We start from the raw sequence: 23322 nt of genomic DNA, 5'->3' as shown, positions 1-23322 counted from the left end.
CTATCATGGTTAATTTGGCATGCTTTTACTGTGCACACAGCTATCATAGTCAATTTGTCCTGATCCTACTATAAACACAGCTATCATGCTTAATTTAGCTTGATCCTACTATGTACAAAGCTATCATGGTTAAATTAGGCTGATCCTACTATGTACACAGCTATCATGGTTAATTTGTCCAGATCCTTCTATGTACACTGCTATCATGGTTAATTTGTCCAGATACTTCTATGTACACAGCTATCATGGTTAATTTAGCCCGATCCTACTATGTACACAGCTCTCATGGTTAATTAAGCCTGATCTTACTATGTACACTGCTATCAGGGTTAATTTGGCCTGATCCTATTATGTATACAGCTATCATTGTTAATATGGCCTTATCCTACTATGTACACAGCTATCATGGTTAATTTAGCCTGATCCTACTATGTACAAAGATATTATGGTTAATTTGGCCTTATCCTACTATGTACACAGCTATCATGGTTAATGTAGCCTGATCTTACTATGTACAAAGCTATTATGGTTAATTTGGCCTTATCCTACTATGAACACAGCTATCATGATTGATTTAGCCTAATCCTACTATGTACACTGCTATCATGGTTAATTTGGCCTGATCCTACTATGTACACAGCTATCATGGTTAATTTGGCCTGATCCTACTGTGCACACAGCTATCTTGATTGATTTAGCCTGATTCTACTATGTACACTGCTATCATGGTTAATTTGGCCTGGTCCTACTATGTTTACAGCTCTCGTGGTTAATAAGGCCTGATCTTACTATGTACACTGCTATCATGGGTAATTTGTCCTGATCCTACTGTGCACACAATTATCTTGATTGATTTAGCCTGATCCTACTATGTACACTGCTATCATGGTTAATTTGGCCTGATCCTACTATGTACACTGCTATCATGGTTAATTTGGCCTGATTCTACTATGTGCACAGCTATCATGGTTAATTTAGCCTGATCCTACTATGTACACAGCTATCATGGTTAATTTAGCCTGATCCTACTATGTACACAGCTATCATGATAAATTTGGACTCTAACTATTCACATGTCAAAGGTTGATTTCTTGTCGTGTCTTTACTATTCACACATCTTTGATTAAAAATGTTTTATAGTATTCACATAATATTTATATTTATATAATATGTCTGATAATATGTCTACAAGCCAGTTGCTGTAGCATCTTTTTCAGTATGTTATGTTGTGACTCAGTTCATACGAGGGATGCAGTTTACATAATTATTAGTAATCCGTTGAATTACAAAAAAAAGTCAATAAGTAAAGTTTGGATTAGATTTCCCTTTCATATCGTATTCGCTTTTTCGCTTTCTCGATGAATCACTACAACTATATACAACAATGCACAATTGTAGAAATATAACTCCACACAAGCTTCCAACTACAATCCAGAAATTCTGCTTAGTGTAAAAATCTGGAAAAAAAAATAAACATGTATAATGGTAATGTCATAATTAAAAAAAAAACAAATGCAGCACAGCACGAATTCGTTTCGGTTTTTGTGTAAATATGATGGAAACGTCACAAAATTTTTTATGTTGCCTTGTCACACGGATACTAGTTAATAATTTTCAAGATGTCGCTGGAGTATTTTTTTTCTTTTAATTAAGCTATGAACAGGTGTATTTTCCTGGCTCAGATTCACATAATATGCTCGGAGGATTGGTCGGAGACTTGTTTAAAATTTGCATTTTCAAGTACTAAGCTTAATTACCAACGTAACCGACCATTGTATCTTAAACGTACCTTAATAATATTCGCTGCGCGTATATGACAGTCAAAATGGTCATTTTTTCAGCTTGAATTTTATTTATTTGGCAATGGTAAACTAGTAATTTGCTTCTTTTAGATATAGATACTTGGTTGAGCTAATCGTTTATAGAGACATTTTTTTCTATTCCATCATTTTTTATCATTATTTCAAAATCATGTTGGTTTCGGCTTTCAGGTTGCACTTTGTAAATACAGCTATTTCACAAGCCCCGCCTCTTTAGGGGAGATATATAATATTCATAGATATTTTGTTTTGTTTACGTACTGGTTCCCAGATATGATCTCTATGTTTCATCTCATAGAGAAATAACTTGGGAATGTTACCATGTTACCAGTATAAAAACACATGGTAGCGGTGAAAAATGAATTCTGAGGAATACCCAAAGTGACGGTAGGGGTAGTACAGAATTTTAGTATAAGTTTAAACTCTTAGAAGTTCGGGCATATAAATGTTGAAAATATGCCGCACAGCCCTATGTTTTGACCTTTGAATAAAAAAGTAGTGCATATCAACTTTAGTTCTAGAATATAATTTTTTACGAAACTTTATAGTAAAAGTGGCACAGCTTTAGCCGCAAAGGGAGTTCCTATGGGAAATTGCATTGTCTATATTTAAGTGCAACTTGTTCACTATTTCTTTTTTTCAAATTGTGTGCCATCTTGTGCGGTTATGTGATTTCAATCTACGCAGATACTATTTCTGAATACGCTATCTTACTATTTTGTTAATTCCTACAAATTTTTAGTTTATTTAACAATGTGTTGTTGGGCTGTTGTCTTAGTTACGTTTACGTCTGAACAGAAACAACACTTATATTCGGAATCAGTTTTTTTTTAAAGTGTGTTTATGCAAATTAACCTCTGGTAATTTTGTGTTGTTGTAATATATGACATATTGAAAAATATCAAGTAAATAATATCATTATAGGAAAATACATTTCCGTTTGATTAAAATGACCGAAAAAGTTACCCTCAAAACCCCTCTTTCTGCCAATAAAAAAAAAAAGAAAACGACGACAAAAATATCTTCTTCAATGGATGTTAGTTTCAATCAAAATAATACACAATTCAAACAAAAGATAATCATAACCCTGCCACTGACCAAGGTTAACAGGGAGATGAATGATTATTAGACTAGTTTAAACACGCTACATGTCCTTTTATGGAAATTTAAAGATTTAAATTATAGTTTATACGATAAGATGATTCCTGCCTACGTCAGATGAGTTATTTTTAGAATATAAAAAATTGAGAGAACAGAGATATTTTTAGAAAATTACTGAGAGAACATTGTAGCCAATCAGATAGGAGATATAAGGAAAGTATTAATCAGCCCGTTTTTAGCTGCCAGTTCATCGTAGCAGATTTTAATTTTGTTTTGAATTAGTTAATTACAAAAGAATAAGTTTGTTGGAAATTTCAACTTGCCTATGCTATGAACTATAAGTGTTGGCTTATTTTGACTATATTGTTAAAAGATGTTTTTCCTGTTTAATGTGAAAAAATCAGGAAAAGGATCATGAGAATAAACTTGGGACAATCCACGTGTTTGTATAACGAAGAAGTCTTCATTCATACGAGATGTGCTTTTTAATATTTTGATTTGGAGTTAATCATTCAAAGAATTGAGGTCTGTTTATTTATTTATTTATTCATTTATGTTGCATTTGAACATTGCATAATTACACGTGTACTGACACAATGGGTCCGATTAGGAGAAAGAAAAACAATAATGTTTATAATCCTACATTGCTTGAAAATTGGACAATAGCTAGACTGAAAGCAGAGTTAGATAAGAAGAATATCGCTTATCCAATCAATGCAAAACGTATGACATTAGTACGTATTTTGAGACGAAACGACAATGCTGATAGTGAAGGTATCACATCAAACACAACAAACGCATGTGGCAAAGAAGCACGTGGTGAGGAACCCATAAATGGTAGTGCGGTATGCCATAATGTATTGCCAATGCAAAACGCACGTGGTGATGAGAGTGCGCGATCCCATGATGCACCTAGCACAAACAATAACAACGAAAACACGCCCAGTAATGACAATCGAGTTTTGATTGGAATTGTTTCTAAATTATCAACAACAGTTCAATCACTTCAACAGAATTTTTCTGGATTAACAGGAAAGGTTAATTCATTACTTCAAGCCAGATCAAATGAAAATACAAATAGAATCGTAGAAACACCTCCCAGCAGGCACAAAACGTTGTATCAACGTTGATCCAATGTCAGACTTCAACGTTGTTACAACGTTGAAACTTGGGTTAGATTTGAAAGTTGAGATGACGTTGAAATTCTGACGTTGAATCAACGTTGCAGTTTCAACGTTATAATAACGTTGATAACATGTTGAAATCGGGTCCAGTGAGGTTGAAATCAGGTCTTGGTTAGGTTGAAATCAGGTCGGGTTTAGGTTGAAATCAGGTCGAGTTAGGTTGAAATCAGGTCAATTGAAGGTTGGTTGAAGTTAGGTAAAGTGATGGTTCTCAGGTGTAAATTAATCCTTATTGGCACGTGTTCAAATACAACAAAAAGATATCTGAATTATGAAATAACAAAAGCCATTTTTTTATTTCAAGTTACAATAGTTCTTTTCTCAACAAGTGACAACTCTAAAAATAGAACAGTCGACAATAAAAATCAAAACAAAAGAGGAGAGACAGTTAAAATATCAAGATTTCATTTGAAACCAAGTATTTCAATATCAGCAAAGCTTTCTTTTCTAGCACATCAATTTCTCTAAGCAAAGGAACACATGTATCAACTTACTACACATTGTTTTAATTCTGGTTGATCAAGTTTTCGAACTTATTCAAAAACATGTAAATGCAGCAAGTTTGACACAGTGACACAAAATGCCTTCTTTGTTTAATGTGAATACATAGCAGGACCATTTAAAAACAAAAGATCTCATTTTGAGTTTTGTTATCCGATATTTAGTTCTATTTTTGTCTTTTTTTTCATTTTTATTGATATCATGTCGATCTCAATTTTGACTTTTTGTGGGTATACCGGATATGTGGTTTTTTTACATTTATCTTTAAGGCTTTTTGAACAAACCATAACATCATCAAGCTGTTTACTCATTCAATCATTATCTATACATCCGATACAATTGAGTAAACCGAACAAAAAGATGCAGAACACCAAATAATGTATTTCTTAATTTCACTGCCTTTTTTACTGGCACTAAATTAACTAGAGAAATTAAAAAAAGAGGTTTTTAAAATGAAAAAAATATTTTATTTTAAAAGATCTATTCTTTAGCCTGGCAACTCGTTCTGCTCTCTGTGGGGCACACTTCAAATGTTTTGTACACTGCTTAGATATTTTGGATTCTGTTATCTCTTTGTGGCAGACTAGAACAGCATCTGAAAGCATGGAAGAGAATGAACATAAATTTGAATTACCTAATAAAAGTTGTGTACTAAAGCCGGAAATGTTATCAAATTCTACCAATAACAAAAAAAAAAATATTTCAAATCATAAAACGCAACATGTCCATTTGAAACAATTGTCCAAGCTTACATCAATAACAAGTCAAAGCATGAATTCTAACCAGATCTGTGTTTTGCAATAAGCATAATGTTCATATACAGATGAAACGAACAAAGATGACTGGTATATTACGATAATACCAAAAAGACCAAAACAGTACTTAAGAGCGTCCAATTCTGTGTGTGTCAGACACACCCTATATGATATCGAGTTGTATTGGAACGAATTGGCTAGTATTCGATGACCCCTCCCCCTTTTCTGGTATTACTGATTCTGTACATGGCTAGCCATATGTTTTATGTTAGTTTGCTAATTGGAGGATATATGCAAACAAATCATTAAACTGTTTTGACACGAAAATGAATCAAATTCAGTAAGATAAGACCTTATCACAATTTCTGTGAACGTAAACATGGTAAACATGCAGATAAATAATTTGAACATTTGAATGTGTTTGTATATATTATGATTCTTCCTTAAACTAACTGTAAAATATTCTTACACTAATATCAAGAGGTTTATACAGAAAAGTCTTCTCTTGTCTTTATATTCCTTTCACTATTTGTTTATCAGCCTGTTGCAATAATATCTCGAGGTTAATTTTCAAAATTTTCTAAACGGATGTTGAATCGAGGTGCGCGTGCTTGCGTGCGCATCCGAAAGAAAATTTTCGCAACTCAACTTGAAATACCGCGAAAATTTAAAAACTACTCAATTATTATACTGAATACATTGTACATCGATGATATTTTTAGATCATATATATATTAAATATTAATCAATAAAAAATAAATAATATAAATAAACTGAAAAATTTCTCTTATTTATTTAATTGAAAGAAAGCAACTTATAAAATCGATTTGATTTTAAAAATATAAACTAAGAACATATCATATTCATACAGATATACATATAATCAAAATAGCATGAACAGGCTTTGAGATTCCCCCCAAAAATGGAGAATCATCAAACACAAATTACTAAATATTTGATTTCAACAGTTTTTTTTAAAAGATACCTAAAAAATAAACACAAAAAAAATTAAAGGGAAAAAGCAGATGTGTTATTGCTGATGTCTCCTGACTCCTTGTTATTGCGCAAAACTCCTTTCCATGCATAAACAGTCCGGTCTCCCCCTTTTTGTGGGAAAAAATGGTTGATTATATAGAGGGGGTCTCATTGGGGGGTTCTGCTCCCGGATCCCTCTTACTGTTTTGTCAGATTCCCGTATCCCGCTTACACTATGTACGTAAGCATTTTTTTGTAATTTCCCGTGTCCCGCTAGACTTCATTTCCCGTTTTTACGGCACAATAATTTGACTTTCACGTGTCACGCTTACAAAAAAATCGGCAATCCCGGGTCACGGAGACCCACTTTAGAGATCATGGAAGCTGATGACAGAAGGAAGCCCCCTCATGCTAAAGTTATGGCAGTAAGTGGACCCCCTTATAAGTATTATAAAAAGTTCTGGATTAGCCACTGATTATCCAATCGTTTATATTACTAAACTGCCCCTTCTCCGATCTGCTCATCAAATATATCTGTACCCCTCAATTTTGACAATGAGATTTTTTTGTCGCGAATGACTGACGTTAACTTAACGTTAAATCAAGGTTGTTGTTTAAACGTTGATTTTAACAACGTTAATTCAACGTTGAAACAACGTTGTAAAGTCAACGTTGAATACCATAACGTTAGATCAACGTTGAATTTAGGTTGATCAACGTCACGACCAAATTTCAACCAAATTTCAACGTTGTTACAACGTCGAGTGCCCACTGGGCTAATTTATATGTCTCTGCTCCAATGGATAGTGCATCCAATCTCATTAATCATAACAATACCACCAATTCTAATCAATCTTGGTCAAACTTTAATCTACAGTCAGCATACAATGCATTGCAACACACACGAACTGTATCCAACGCAGCCGCAGGAAGCGAAGAACAACTTATAATTTTTTGGAACCTCCGGGAATATGTTGAGAATAGCGAACGGGTATTCTGCAGAAACTCTACCGTTAATGGAGACTATTTCACCCCAGTTTAGAAAGAATATTATATCAGGTATGGACATAAATCTTACATTATTACTGATACCATACTTTTCTGTTTCAGGAATCTATGAGATAAACTTAGGTGAAGATAAAAACAATAAAACCGACCCTAGAAGTTCAAGATACCTGTCTCTGAGCGAGTTTATTCAGGCTTTCGGCATTTATTAGAATATAATGTGCACAGCATTTCCGCACCGCAGAAGTGAACTTGATTTATTTGAACGTGATTTGGTAGATATGGCCACCAGGTTCCTGGGAAAGGGATTTTACGAGTACCTTAAGCGCTTCTCTGCTGACGCGGCAGCTCATTTAAGGCATAACAATATTCCAGTTGACTGGTCCATCAGAAATAACACTTTATTTTGCAATATTTTTGCAAACATTAAACCTAACACATGTAAAATTTGCAGTAGCTCTTTTCACTCAACTAGATGTTGTAATCAGTCAAACAACAGCAATAGGAATACGACAGGGTTATATAGGTCAGATCAAGACATACACGGCAGAGAGCGTTCTTATCATTCGGGAAAGGAAATTTGTAACAATTTCAACGGGAAAACAGGTTGTTTTAGACCTCATTGGAGAAATTTACATATCTGTCTAAGTTGTTACGGAGAACACCTAAAAAATGTTCAAAAACGAGGCACTAGGACCCCACAAAATCGGGTCCAATATGCAGAGAAAAATGTAAACAATCAAGTGTCCCTAATTTTAGGAGTTTCAACACCCATTGTGATTAATAATTTAGTTCATTAATTAGAAAACCATCCAAATAAGGATATCAAGAATTACCTATTTTCTGGATTAAGACACGGTTTTACAGCATTACCACCTAATTCTATTGAGTGCAAAAACTTGAGATCAGCGTTATCTCAACCAGCACACGTTTTAAAATCAATAGAGTCGGAGGTAGAGAAAGGCTACTTAGAAGGACCATTTGATTTTATTCCATTTGAACATTACTGCATTAACCCTATCGGTGTGGCAGAGGGTAATTAAAATAAAAAGAAGCGTTTAATCATAGACTTGTCAGCGCCTCATGAGGATAAAAAAAATCATAGTTTAAACGAACTTATCGACAAAGATGAATTTACTTTGCAATATGTTTCAATTCATGATGCTACCAGAACTATTAAAAGCCTAGGTTTTAAATGTTTTTAGTTATTGTACCTGAACATGCTGAACCAGACAATGCTCAACAAACTATGAGTACTTTCTTAGATATTTTTAAGTGATGAGGTGTACCCATTTCAGTTAAGAAAACTGGAGGACCATGTCATAAATTAGAATATTTAGGAATATATTTAGATACTATAATAAATATGGAGGCTTATCTCCCTTTAGAAAAGGTATTAAGAATTCAAGAAATTATAGAATCTTTGAGTAGGCGCAATTCTTGCACCAAGAGAGAGTTATTAAGTTTATTAGGGCATTTAAATTTTGCTTGCAGAGTTATAGTGCCAGGTAGGTTATTTGTTTCACACCTAATTAAACTGTCTACTACTGATAAAAAGTTGTATCACCATGTTCGCTTAAAAGCTATAAACTAGATCTTGCTATGTGGTCAAAATTTTAAAAAAATTGGAATGTTGTTTCCTTCTTTTTAAATGATAATATTACGAATGCTGCAGACATTCACTTGTATACTGATGCTACACCTTCCCCATTTGGAGGATTTTATCAAAATGAATGGTTTCAAGGTGACTTTCCTTGTGACCTATTGTCTTGTGAGCAAACATCTATGGCGTTTTATGAATTGTATCCAATTGTAATGGCATGCGTATTGTGGGGAGACAGATGCAAAATAAAACGTATATTATTCAATTGTGACAATTTAGCCACTGTTGACATTATACAAAAGGGTAGATTTAAGATTCAAAGCCTGATGAAGTTAATGAGAAAGCTCACTTATTATTCAGCCATTAATAATTTTGTAGTGCATGGCAAACACATTCCTGGTATAAAAAAAACTGTGTAGCTGATTCTCTTTCTCGTTACCAGATGGTGAAGTTCAGAGCCTTGGCACCACATGCCAACGCGATACAAACTCCTTGTCTGCATACCTCAGAGCTGATAATGGTTTGAATTTAAAAATAGAAGAATTATGGTATGCGTCTATAAGCGAAAGCACAAGACTGACATATAAATCCGCTTTTAAATGTTTCAGAACTTTTTTGGTCATGAATGGTCAATCGTGCTCCGAAGTCAATCTTCCCTATGTACAAGAAGATCTTCTAGTTTATTTCGTTACTTATTGTCAAAAAACACTTAATCTTAAACACCAGACTATTAAACTGTATCTGGCCGGAGTACGCCATTATTATATAAGATTTTTAGGATATGATCCTATGGCGAATGCTATCAGATTACCAATTATTCTTCGAGGAATTAAAAAATCACAGAATAATGTTGTTCAAGGAAGATTGCCAATTACATCCTCAATTTTGAATAAGCTTTGTGATTTATTATCGAAATGAATGTTTTCACCAGTTCTAGACCTCATGTTTCAGTGTGCTTTGCTAGACCTAATGTTTCAGTGTGCTTTTAACATGGCATTCTTCGGTTTTCTTCGGTGTGGAGAATTTACCTGTCGGTCTTACAGTGATAATTCCAGTACAGTACTTTTGCAAGATACCACTGTGGATCCGACGAAACAGTTTTTCATTTTTCACCTGCGATCATCAAAGCGTGATCCCTTTCGACAAGGGGTGAATATTACTATTTATAAAAATGACACATTTAAACCAGTGGATACAATGCGTAAGAACCTCTCTCTAAGACAGAACACTGTCGCTTTACCAAAATTTCCACTTTTTGTCGAGGATGAATTACAATCATCGCCGTTAAATAGGAAAACATTTATTACTTCATTGAGACACACTTGGCTACAATACCGTTAAATTTTGTGGTCACTCCTTTCGTATAGGAGCAGCTACATCTGTAGCAGCATGTGGTGTCGAGGATCATATTATTCAAACATTGGGCAGGTGGTCGTCAGACTGTTACATACGTTACATACGAACTAATGCCGAAGTATTGAGAAGAGCTCAGCACGATATGTGTTTTCATACTTAAGTATCATTTGTGGTAGTTGAAAGCATGGAAATATTTAATAAGAGTATTTTTTATGAAAGTATGTAATTTTCTTGTAACATTATGTTGATATGTGAATGGTGATAAACATGAAGACAATTTTACTTCTATATTTTTTATAAATCAGGTTTGATTTGATTCAATGTTTATATTTAGATTTTTGATATATTGCAACTGATTATTCTTTACATGTGAGAACATCTACACACATACGTTTATAAAGATTAGAAATAAAAAAAAATCACGTAAAAATGATGTATCTATCTTGGGGGCTTTCACTCATTTAATGGTATTGCATTCGCTCAATATGGCCACGTTAATTTTGGAGAAATTATTTTGTACCCCCAAGTCAATTATACATCAGTATAGTAAAAATTCTTAATTATCAGTTCCAATTATTAATTTATTTTATAACATGTATAAGTTAGCATGGGATTATTTTGCCTTCTGGGCTCGACCGAAGTAGGAATAATCCTATATCGTGCTGCTGGTATCCACCGCAGCCTAGACCTTGCTGCTGGTATCCACCGTAGTCGAAAACCCCGCTGCTGGTATCCACCGCAGCCGAAAACCCGCTAAAGGTATCCACCGCAGCCGACACCCTGCTGCAGGCATCATCCGCACCCTATAGTTTATAGTTTATTTTTGAAGTAATGGTTCAAATTGTTGTTAAGATTAGGTAGATTTTTGTAAAAGTGAGTAGCCCCCGAGAAAGCCAAAACATAGATACATTTATTGAATATATTGTTATAATTTGATATGTTGTCATGTAGTTTTAGCAATTATATAATGGAAGTAGAGTTTGATTTTATTAGTTTAGATAATAAATATATATACCAATATGCTATTTTATGGTGTTTGTTGTTTTGACCTGGTTTTTTGTTAGCGTATCAGTCTGTCGTCTTAAATATAATGTGAGGTTTAGAAGGGACCTGAATTACTATAGACAATAGCTTTTACTAAATGTCATTTAGAGAACGCGTGTGCTTGTACATGTAAAATTGAACGTTTTGGGTTGTAGTTGTTTCTCTTTGGTTATCAGCTTTTTTCCAGTCATGTATACTATCAAGTTATCGGAATTTCAATGGGGATTAACTGCGCACCACTAATTGCGGACCTGTTTCTGTATTGCTATGAGTTACAATTTATGACTAAAATCAGCAAAGACCCATCAAAACAACATCTGATACAAAAATTTAATAACACTTTTAGATATTTGGATGATATATTGGCTCTCAATAATGACGACATCAGTATGTACACTAAAGAGATTTATCCTGCTGAACTGACTTTAAATAAAGCTCATATTAACAATGAACACTGCCCTTTCCTGGATCTTGATATCTATATCTTTAACGGGAAGCTTAATACCAAAATTTATGATAAAAGAGATGAATTTCATATCGTTAATTATCCATTTTTAGATGGTGACGTTCCCTTGTCACCATCTTATGGTGTTGATATCAACTTGTTCGATTCGCTCGATTTACTAAATTTTATCATCGGTACAAGGACATCATTCGTAAATATAAATCAACATGCAGACGTCTTATACGTTCAGGTATTTCACATCCAATCTTTTATAGTAATATTCTATACAAATTACAAAAATGTCGGCATTCACCTCAAAAGCTAACCAAACCTTTAAACATACTTATTCAGAAAGGATATAGTTACGATACTGTTGTCAGGTCATTAAAGATGGCATATTTTGGTATTAATATTGATTCACTCATAGGGTCTTTGCATCGGAAATAAATACATTTATTCTAAAACCAGGTGTTGACATGATACGGGTTATGTTCTTCTCATATATTTTATGATGGTATGATACTAAACCCCTTACGGGAGGGACTGTGCTTGATTTTCATATAATGAAGACATAATCTTTCAATCGGTTTAATTGAGGTCTGGAGCTGGCATGTCAGTAACTGCTAGTAGTCCTTTGTTAATTTATGTATCATTGTCATTTTGCTTAGTTTCTTTGGTTACCTTTTCTGACATCGGACTCTGACTTCTTTTAAACTGAGTTTTACTGTGCGTATTGCTGTGTGTTTGTTTTTTTCTACATTGGCTAGAGGTATAGGGGGAGGGTTGAGATCTCACAAAACATGTTTAACCCCGCAGCATTTTTGCGCCTGTCCCAATTCAGGAGCCTCTGGCCTTTGTTAGTCTTGTATAATTTTTAATTTTAGTTCAATTATATGTTTTGGAGTTTAGAATGACGTCCATTTTCACTGAACTAGTACACATTTTTGTTTTAGGGCCAGCTGAAGCCCGCCTCTGGGTTCGGGATTTTCTCGCTGTGTTGAAGATCAATTGGTGGCCTTCGGCTGTTTTCTGCTCTTTGGTCGGGTTGTCTCTTTGACACATTCCCTATTTCCATTCTCAATTTTAGCTAAAATATGTTTGTATAAATGGAAATTTAGATATTTAAATTATAGTTTATACGATAAGATAATTCCTGCCTATGTCAGATGAGATATTTTTAGAATATAAAAAATTGAGAGAACAGAGATATTTTAGAAAATTACTGAGAGAACTGAGATATTTTTAGAACATTTTTAGCCAACCAGATAGGAGATGTAAGGAAAGTATTAATCAGCTCGTTTTTAGCTGCCAGTTCATCCTAGCAAATTTTGATTTTGTTTCCCACTCGCCATCCCCACCTTCACCTGTTTAAAAATATATATATGTATATAATCAATTAAATATTGGGACTACTTACTATTTTGTGTTCCATGTTAATTTCGGGGAAATTTTTGTGTACCCCCAAGTCAATTATACATCAGTATAGTAAAAGTTCTTAATTATCAGTTCCAATTATTAATTTATTTTATAAGTTAGCATGGGATTATTTTGCCTTCTGGGCTCGACCGAAGGGGAATTAATCCTATATCGTGCTGCTGGAACCCACTGCGGCCTAGAACTTGCTGCTGGTATCCACCGCAGCCGAAAACCCGCTGCTGATATCCATCGCAGCCGACACCCTGTTGCAGGTATCAACCGCACCCTATAGTTTATAGTTTATTTTAGGAGTAATGGTTCAAATTGTTGTAAAGGTTAGGTAGATTTTTGTAAAAGTGAGTATCCCCCGAGAAAGCCAAAACATAGATACATTCATTGTTTACTATATTGTTATATTTTGATATGTTGTCATGTAGTTTTAGCAATTATATAATGGAAGTAGAGTTTGATTTTATTAGTTTAGATAATAAATATATATACCAATATGCTATTTTATGGTGTTTGTTGTTTTGACCTGGTTTTTTGTTAGCGTACCAGTCTGTCGTCTTAAATATAATGTGAGTTTTAGAAGGGACCTTAATTACTATAGACAATAGCTTTTACTAAATGTCATTTAGAGAACACGTGTGCTTGTACATGTAAAATTGAACGTTTGGGGTTGTAGTCGTTTCTCTTTGGTTAACAGCTTTTTTCCAGTCATGTATACTAGCTAAAATATGTTTGTATAAAAGGTATTTTGGTATATCAAGGTTTTCAACTTGCTCGTGAAAAATTGTTTAAGCTGCTTTGTTTAGACTCTTTCTGTTTCATACTTGAAACACGTTCATTTGATTTTTAAAACTTTCATTTATATTATTGTAATGTCCATATCAGGACAGATTTAACTATTTCAAGCGTACTTTTGATAATATTTTGTTATTGCATCATTGAACTATACGTCGATACATGAATAAGGAACTTACCACTAACAGTGGTTCCAGTTTCTTGATTGATAGGGACTTTGGATGGCATTGATGAAGGGGTTGTTGTTGTAGATGGTGGTGGTTCGTTGTCAGGATAACTGTGGCAATGAGGAAATCCCGTGGGTGGTGATGGGTGATGAGGAAACGATTCATTCAGAAGCATGGCCATTCCATCATTGGCATGAAGTTCAATATGACAATGTAAGAACCAAACTCCAGGATTATCTGCTTTTATACGGGTTATAACATAACCTCCACTTGGAACAATAATTGTATCCTTCCTTACTGGTTTTAGTAATTCCATTCCTGGCACATTTCCGTTAGCCCATGCTGGATTACTCCATGTTGCATTGTTGCACCAACTGTTGGCACGATCAGTTCCTCCTCTGCAACCGATGTCAGAATTTCCTTCTAGTTTTAATCCTGTTCTGTTATCATGTTTAGCATATCCAATTTTAAGGACATAGAACGTATGCCCGTGCATATGAACTGGATGGGCCCAGCCGGTTCCCTGTCCCATATTTAGAAAAATCATTTGGACTGTATCACCATGGTTTATAGATAAAGAATGCGTACAAGTACAATGTCTTTGTTCGCCGCAATCTGCTTCCTCACAAGGAAAGTTGGCATCATCAGGATCAGCCAAAACATTTTTTGTTGGGAATACGAACCTTCGTCCATTAATAGTACTTGGAAATGACGTAATTCCGGGAAAAGCAAAGTTTAAAAAATATTCTTTGAATTTTCCTTGATGAACAGGTGGAGCAGGGTCAGTATCAGATTTTACTTTCAAATTATCAATAGGTAAACAATCGGTAAAATATTCGTCTGGGTAATATGGAAAGAAACAATTCACCACAACACATCGATCGTCAGCTGTACACTGCCGAGGAACAGACGTTGGTTGTACATTTTGATCGGCGCCAAAATACTGAAGTATAGCTTCCGCTGTCGTGTTTCGGTTTATTTCGAGAGTTTTGGCTCTAATGTAATAGTTATCCACGGTTTGGTTTGCAGTAATGACGAAATCGTATCGCTCTCCGGCATTTATAATAAAGGCATCTGCTATCTGAGGTTCAATATCAAACCCGTCGGTGGCTATCATTGTTAACGGGTGGTTATCTATAGAGATAGACCAGGGAAATAACTGTCCTGCTGCTATCACCCGGAACCGGTACTGCTGGCCTTGTTCTACAGTAAACACCTCAAGTGGGGCCTCATTATGACTATTTTCATCAGAATAATATCTTCCGCGTCCATTTATAAGACCACTTTGTGCTTTTATATTACTAAAAAATTGCCCGTCAAGTGACTGAGAGCTTTGAAATTTTTTTCTGTTTTCAAAAAATCCAAATACCATTTTTGCATCTTCCAAATCTGCATCCAAGTCATGATTCCATTCCTGAATAGTCAGTATGTGTTCCTTCATTTCCAAACTCTTTTTCTCACGAACAATCAATGCACCAATCAATCCCTTTGCTCTTTGAGCTCCAACGTGAGAATGATACCAGTAAGTTCCTTTATGTGATGCAACAAATTTGTAGACAAACGTTTGGCCAGGGGATATTGGGCACTGTGTTAAAAAGGGCACTCCATCCATGTACGGAGTTCCATTTTGAGTGATTCCATGCCAATGAATTGTAACCTCTTCCGATTTAAGGTGATTTGTTACGTGAACAGTGATTGTCTGTCCTTCGTAAACAATAATAGGCGGACCAGGTAATGTACCATTCGCCACAACAACTAAACGAGAATCCTCCCATCCATCTGCTGTTATAACATCATTTATGGGTATAGGGTTTGATTCATTTATATTAGTCACGTCATATTTATACAGCCTCCCTTCTGCTGAGTATACAGCGTCTTTTTTATGCATCATTGTCAGACGATGAGACACCAATAAAGATGTTTCACAAGTTTCTGCTGCCTTTTCACATTCATAACTGATAGCACCATGAATTAAAAAGACTGCACAAATGGAGAGAGATCTCAACATTCGGAATATCTGGAAAATATAAAGATATTAAGATTAACAAATATCACAGCCATACAATATGAGCTAGTTGTAAAAACAGTGCACTTAGTTAAGGCAACTGCACACTAAATTACTAAGCAGCTGAGATCAACCCAAATTGTTTCATGTTAGCTAATTTTTCTATTAATTGGGGTTGAACTTTCCTTTTTTCAAATCTTTATGTATTTAGTAATTTTGTTTTTGTTTTAGCATGACTTTATATTTCCTCGTACAATCTATTGATATTCTGATTGTCATTTGTAATACACCTTTCAACTTGAAGGTGGGGTTTGCACGTTAGAAATAGATCAATAGTCGTCCCCTAGGAATTAGAATATCGAAAAATATCCTAAGATTGACTAAACATTACACTAATCAACAAATGAGCTAAGCGTATGAGTAAAACATCAGTGATGTTTGGATCCATGCTGCAAAAAAAATATAATTGTCTTACTTCTTTTTGATGTAACTTGGTTAACAACGGCCTTGCAAACACTAGTTGATGTATTACATCAAGGGAAGAAAAAACAAAATGTAGTTCAGTATTTCATTTTAACCAATGTAATAGTTAAACTACATATTTACTACATATTTGCATAAAATGTTTAACCCCGCCACATTCTATATGTGCCTGTCTCAAGTCAGGAGCCTGTATTTCAGTGGTTGTCGTTTGTTCCTGTATATTATATTTGTTTTTCGTTTTTGTTTTGTACATAAATCAGGCCGTTGTTTTTCTCGTTTGGATTGCTTTTCGTTTTGTCATGTCGGGGTTTTAATAGCTAGCTATGCGGTATTGGTTTTGCTCATTGTTGAAGGCCGTACGGTGACCTATAGTTGCTAACATCTATGTCAATTTGGTATCTTGTGTATAGTTGTCTCATTAGCAATAAAACCACATGATTCGCCTATCTTGTTTTACTTTTTTTCTTTCTTGCTGGTATCTTATCATCTTTTTTCCAAGCAATTATCACGAAACTAAAAATTCAAACTGAAAAATTATATGAAAAGTTCACAATGGACAAATTGAATCAATTATAACTTCAATGTTTCCAATATGTTACCCGCAATTACATTTCAAGGCTTATGGAGGGAAGGCGTCATTGTGAAAAAAAACCGCCGTTAACTATATGAGTTACGACAAAATTTTGTATATACGAATACATTATTTATATAAAGAGAATAACACCATTAAGAACTTGTCTATTTTTCGTAGAGGCCTTAACAAATACATGCATACAGTACACAGTCAATAGCTACAATAGTAAAACATCTCATGTTCTAACCAAAAAATGTTAATACCATTAGATTTTATAATTTATCATTATACAAAAATTATTATATTGACTGCGCTGTGTATTACTTTATAGAGTTTTCTGATTTAAAGATATTTGCCCATTCATTTGGTATTGATTTCTTTACAAAATTTATTTCAGCTATCCAGTTGAATTTATTTTTAACTTTATCTAAAATTACATCTTTGGTTTAATTTTTTACTTGCAAGTACATGCATACTGAAGACATTTTACAGTTCTTTCTGAAGTGGAAATGATTTGTACCTACATAAGTTAATAATAAAATTTTAAAAGTGTTTAAAGTTAATATGCTCTGCTCTGGAGAGTTTTCAAAGTTAGAGCCAGAAAAATGTCATTACAATAACAGTAGCGTATCGAATTCATATAAAGTAATCATAGAAACCAGGATTAAAATTTTGTACGTCAGACGCGTTTTTCGTCTACAAAAGACTCATCAGTGACGCATTTATGAGATGTACTTCTGTAAATTACTTCTTAATTGATCAATTCGCTTCGCATGCTATGGATCTAAGTAAAACTTAAAACTTTACTTCATAACAACAGGTTAAATCATAGGTACTTGGAGACATGATCATATTTTAAGCTTCTTTTTTTCAAAATTCATTTTTTTTTTTCTTTTAGTTACAATTGTTTTCGCTTTTTTCTGTGTTATATTTACATAAATATACTTGAAATAACATGTATCAACTATTTACTATCAATTCCTAGTTAATATCCACAGCAGTAACTGATAATATATATATATATATATATATATATATATATATATATATATATAATTCAATTTAGACTTGTTTATATATATATATATATATATATATATAAATATTTAATGACACATGGACCTTTTTGGCAAAACAAGCTTAATAAAAAAGCGCTTTTCTATATTATGTTTTCCAATGCCAACAGGTCTGAAGACTCTGAACATCAATATCAGAGAAGTTAATAACAAGTTTAAGTACTTTTTATAATCTTTCATTATAAGTAGTCCTTATATATTTGTAAAAGGCCTTGATTATGACAAATATCATGACTCTGTGAAAGAACAAAAAGTCGATGTCAATGAAATTCTATAATTCGAAACACTAAATAAGATAGTTTTTTAATCATTAGTTATTGTTAGTTCTTTTTGGTCGTAAAAGAACATAAACTGTAAAGTATCCTTTCTAGGGCAACTGTATAAAATTGAGGTTATATTTCCTAAGTAGTGGTACGGGTGTATTTAATTGGGGTAATATTTCCTATGTAGTGGTACCCGTGTGTGGACTTTCGTCTATTTAACTGAGGTAATATTTTCTATGTAGTGGTACCGGTGTGTTGATTTTCTTTTGTTTAATTGAGGTAAAATTTCCTATGTAGTGGTACCGGTGCGTGGACTTTCGTCTGTTTAATTGAGGTAATGTTTCCTATGTAGTGGTACCGGTGTGTGGACTTTCGCCTGTTTAATTGAGGTAATATTTCCTATGTAGTGGTACTGGTGTGCGGACATTCGTCTGTTTAATTGAGACCATATAGGTATTTTTCGAATACATTCAAACTTCCTTAACAGACACAACCAAAATCGGCACAAGTTATTAACAGAAATTCTATATTGTCTGAATCTTGGAATACTTGTTGTCTTGATTTCGCTATCTAGAGTCAACTTTGAGCACCTTTATCCTGTCGACAGTTTCGTCCGTACGTGAAACCACAGGTGATTTGGGCGGTGTCATCCTGGTTTGCCCACTTTTAATTGCAGGTTTATCAAAACATAGGGTGTTTTGTTGTTTTAACAATTATAGTTTATTTCTGAATTATAGTCATATTTTTACCTTTATTTTACCTGTAAAATTTTATAAAAGATTCTGCTATTAAATCAAGGAAAAAGTGCAAAAATATTTTATGGTTTGTATTTTTTTTAGCAGGAAAATGTATTGAATTTGTCAAATATAAAAAAAGAATATAGACAAAAATGTATACAGAAATGTTTATTATTTTGACAATTTATCAACAAGTTATTTCAATTGTTGCTACATTCTGAAAAACAAACATGTAAAAAGTAAAATAATGAAGCTTAAGATTAAAATAAGTGTCATTTAAATTATTTCTTATTTATTCACCTTATTTATTTTTTTTAAAATTTTAATGAATACACGTACTGTTCTGAAAATTTAATATAAAAAAATATCCAATTAATTCTAACAAATAAAACATTAATGCAACTGTTCAGTAGGCAAGCTTTCCAAATGACACAGTAATCTACATCCAAGCTAACATTTTCTTCTTTAAAAAAACAACAATAAAATATTTTTCAATTAATAATCATGATTGATAAGTTTTTAAGCAATTTTTACAATTCATCCAAGCTGTTAATAATTTCTGACTCTTTTGTGAACTGTTCTCACAAATTATTGTTTTATAAATATGAAATTGTCTTACATTCGAGGACGTACGAGCCGCGGTATAATTGTATTAATGTATATACCATGTACGGGAATATGTCAGACCCCTTCTAGGATTTGCATATTCGTAAAAGTCAGATATGTCTATCCAAGAGTATTTGATACTTACAGTTTTCATGTATAAACAACAAACACACCTACTTACCAAATCATTTAATATTTATAAACAAAGCAGGCTAAGTTACAAATAACAGAATAATAAGCTCACATAAAGTTTTCTTCTCACTATGAATTAACCACAAGATAATTAAGATAATTAAAATACACACCATAGTTCAGATTAAAATATCAAGATTAAATTTAAGGAAAAAAAAAAACAATAAAAAAAAAACCTCACAATTTACTATAATATGAATATATAATACAGGTTAATTCCTAAATAATAATAAATTTTAAAACATTTATTTGAAATGTTTTTCTATAAGGTAATCTGGCGCAATACCCGCAAGGGTAGTCGCCATTAAACTCTATTTAGTAGTAGTTCGAGGCATTTAAAACCAAGTATGCCGCTTTCTATGGAACCACTACTACACAGAAGGACCCCGCACTACCAATCACCTGGAAGGATGGCACAACCAAATTAAGAAGAGACTCCAACATGCCCACCCCAACATCTACGAGATCATTGTGTAACTGAAATAGACCCAGGCACTAACAGAATGTACCATTATCCAGTATGCAGCAGGAGGAGCCCGCCCACCAAAAAGAAGACGATACAGAGTAATAGACACCAGACTCCAACTACTAAAAAACAGATACCAACAAGGACTCATCAACGTGATAGACTACTCTGACGCAGTATCCCATCTTCTCCATTTGAACTTAATGACTTTGTGAAATATTGTTATTTGTGACTTTGTGAATATAATGTTTTGCGACTTTTGAAATATATATAAACAATTGTATTTTCCATCATTATACATATAGTGTCCCATATTAGTTATTTTACCATAGTGCTTTATTTATTTCCTTATGCAATGCATGTATAAATTTGATTCATATATTATATAAATTATGTTTGCAATAAAAGAAGACTTGTATTGGTGTATTTATATCATGAAAATCATTCAGAAACTTTATTATTAAGACACTTTTATAAATGAATGTCATTGTTTTGTCATTAGATGTACATGTATGTTAAATGAATCGATTGAATTGATATTAAATTATTGAGAGAAAAAAATATTTGATTTATTTATTATTTATCTATACAAATGAAAATGGAAATACACAATGAAAAATACCTGAGTATATAGAAAACACTGATAAACTATATATACCTAAGTAGGAACAGACTATACAATTATATGCTCATTAAACCTTTTGTCTTTTTTGTTTTCTTTACTAATAGCTAATTGGTATAATTAAAAGCGGGCAAACCAGGAGTAAACCAATTGGGCATGGACATTTTTTCCCCGTGGCGTTTAGATTAGATTTTCTTAAATTTCTTCTAATTTCCAATTATTTTTCACAATGTTTTATAAATATGACAAAACCGAATGTATTAGAAGTTTAAAATTTCTTTAGCATCAGCACATTCTGTGTAAAGGATTTGTTGACATAAAATGTGAATGTTTGCTGTATTTTATCTACAGAGTAGAAAAAGAAATCCAGTGGTTATCTTCCAGACAGTTTGAAAATAGCAAAAAAATGTCTATTTCTCCGACTGTCCGGAAAATAGCTTTTCTGTGATATTATAATTATTCCGGCCATGCATAAATTAGAGGTAAGAAATGTTGTTTTTTTTTAAAGAAAAGAAATATTGGTTAAGTGCTAATTTAGGAAATAGAGCAATTAAGTTAACTAGCACGTTGATAATCCGTATTAGGGTGTCAGTAAAAGTAAGGTTCTTATCTATATCACATTGCCATGTTCTCTTTCTGAATAGAAATGCAATAGCTTCCACTGACATTAAACAGACACCCATCATCATCATCGTCATCATCACCAACATCGTGAATGATTCTAGAAATGTAAATGCTGCATGTCAATGACTGTCTTCTAAAAACCGGTAGCTTATAATCATCCTACATGCACCGAATCTCAAAACTGCAGACAAATCGAAATAATGTTTAAAAGAGCAATTTAAAATCGTGGTTGCTCGCGTGATTCATTCATTTATCTCAACTTTGCGACCCTGCGAGTGGAATAAACTCCGGGTTCACTTGCCATACTCCTTTTGAAGAAGAGACATCATCTTTGATGTCTCACTGATCCTTTCTACATTTGAATACATGCTACATTTTATATAATTCTCGTCAATTGAGAATTTTGACAAATAGTTTATCCCATTTGCAAGTGAACCTACTACTTTATTTACATAGAACGGGAAAACAGGATTATATTTTGGTGCGAAAATAATACGGAAATATTTTTTAAAAAGTCATCAGAAAAAAACTGAATTCTGCTCTATATAAGGTAAAACAAAAATCAGTTTAAAAAAATGCCTACCTTGTTAATGACGACCGACTTTAAAATAAAATCTTCAAAAAAATATTTGATACTCAACAAACAACTTTTTTTCAAATATATGTGTTTTATGTTTGATATCTCAACTGAGACGATTTAGTAATGAAATACCCCATCAAGGTTATACGCTTTACATAACAAACATTCCTGTGTTATGATTTAAACACGAACTGTTGCCTGAATCAAATTTCTTTAAAAAAGATTAGTAATAACACGTTTATGAATCCAATTTAAATGTATAATTATCAGTTGTCGAAGTCTGGCCCACATTCACAATAATTATGTATCTGTAATGTTCCGGATGTCAATGTCTAATCATCGGAGATTAACTTATTACGAAAACATTTTGTAATGGAATTACGAATACGAAAGAATAAAAAAACAATAAATATTTTTATTCTTTTTATTAATAATCTTTTCTTTTAAACAATAGTCTTTTTAGGGGCTTTGGTAAACATATCATTCACCTTTCCCTCCTCACTCTGAGTAATGGTGATATTTTCCAACTTATAATTGAATAACCTAGACATGGTTGATCAAGCTGAACTTTCTTTTGTTGCTAGTGTAGATAATGATATAACCATCAGCTGAGTGTAAAATATTATTATTGAATTCCTTCAAGTGGAATAATCATGATCATAGTATTACTTTCCAAAAAAAAATCCTATATGAAAAAAACTCTCATAATATCAACGCTTATTTATTCGAGTTCCGTAGTTTGTGTAAAATATCATTTTGACAATTACCAGAGCATAATCGTTGTGTCATAAAATACCCAGTCTGGGTTATACCAGTGATCAATGTTGGTATCATCAATGAAAAATATCATATGGTCACTTTTATGATTTGTTTCACCATTACATAGCGAGTTTTCCACCAAAATAGCTGAATACATAT

At 33.1% G+C, this 23322-nt stretch overlaps 1 protein-coding gene across 1 annotated transcript; it reads right to left on the bottom strand.

The window, feature by feature from the left end:
• Positions 1–1116: 1116 nt before the first annotated feature.
• LOC127737923 (uncharacterized) lies at positions 1117–22478 on the bottom strand. The gene is made up of 3 exons (XM_052248879.1): positions 22408–22478; positions 14189–16193; positions 1117–1457 (listed from the first exon to the last, which is right to left on the bottom strand). Exons 2-3 carry the CDS (start codon positions 16182–16184, stop codon positions 1297–1299), a joined length of 2157 nt encoding a protein of 718 aa, XP_052104839.1. The 5' UTR covers positions 16185–16193; positions 22408–22478; the 3' UTR covers positions 1117–1296.
• Between the last annotated feature and the right edge of the window lie 844 nt (positions 22479–23322).

This window comes from Mytilus californianus, unplaced genomic scaffold (assembly GCF_021869535.1).
Source record: "Mytilus californianus isolate M0D057914Y unplaced genomic scaffold, xbMytCali1.0.p SCAF_4, whole genome shotgun sequence".
NCBI lineage: Eukaryota > Metazoa > Mollusca > Bivalvia > Mytilida > Mytilidae > Mytilus > Mytilus californianus.
The sequence above is the reverse complement of the archived record's forward strand: the minus strand, read 5'-3'. Positions and strand labels throughout refer to the sequence as shown.

Bases quoted from the DNA above. Each gene is read 5' to 3' on its own strand.
- LOC127737923 (XM_052248879.1), bottom strand. From the start codon at position 16,184: ATGTTGAGATCTCTCTCCATTTGTGCAGTCTTTTTAATTCATGGTGCT. The intron at 1,458-14,188 runs GTAAGTTCCTTA...TTTTTTTTCCAG, and splicing joins AACTGGAACCACTGTTAGTG to ATTTTTACACTAAGCAGAAT.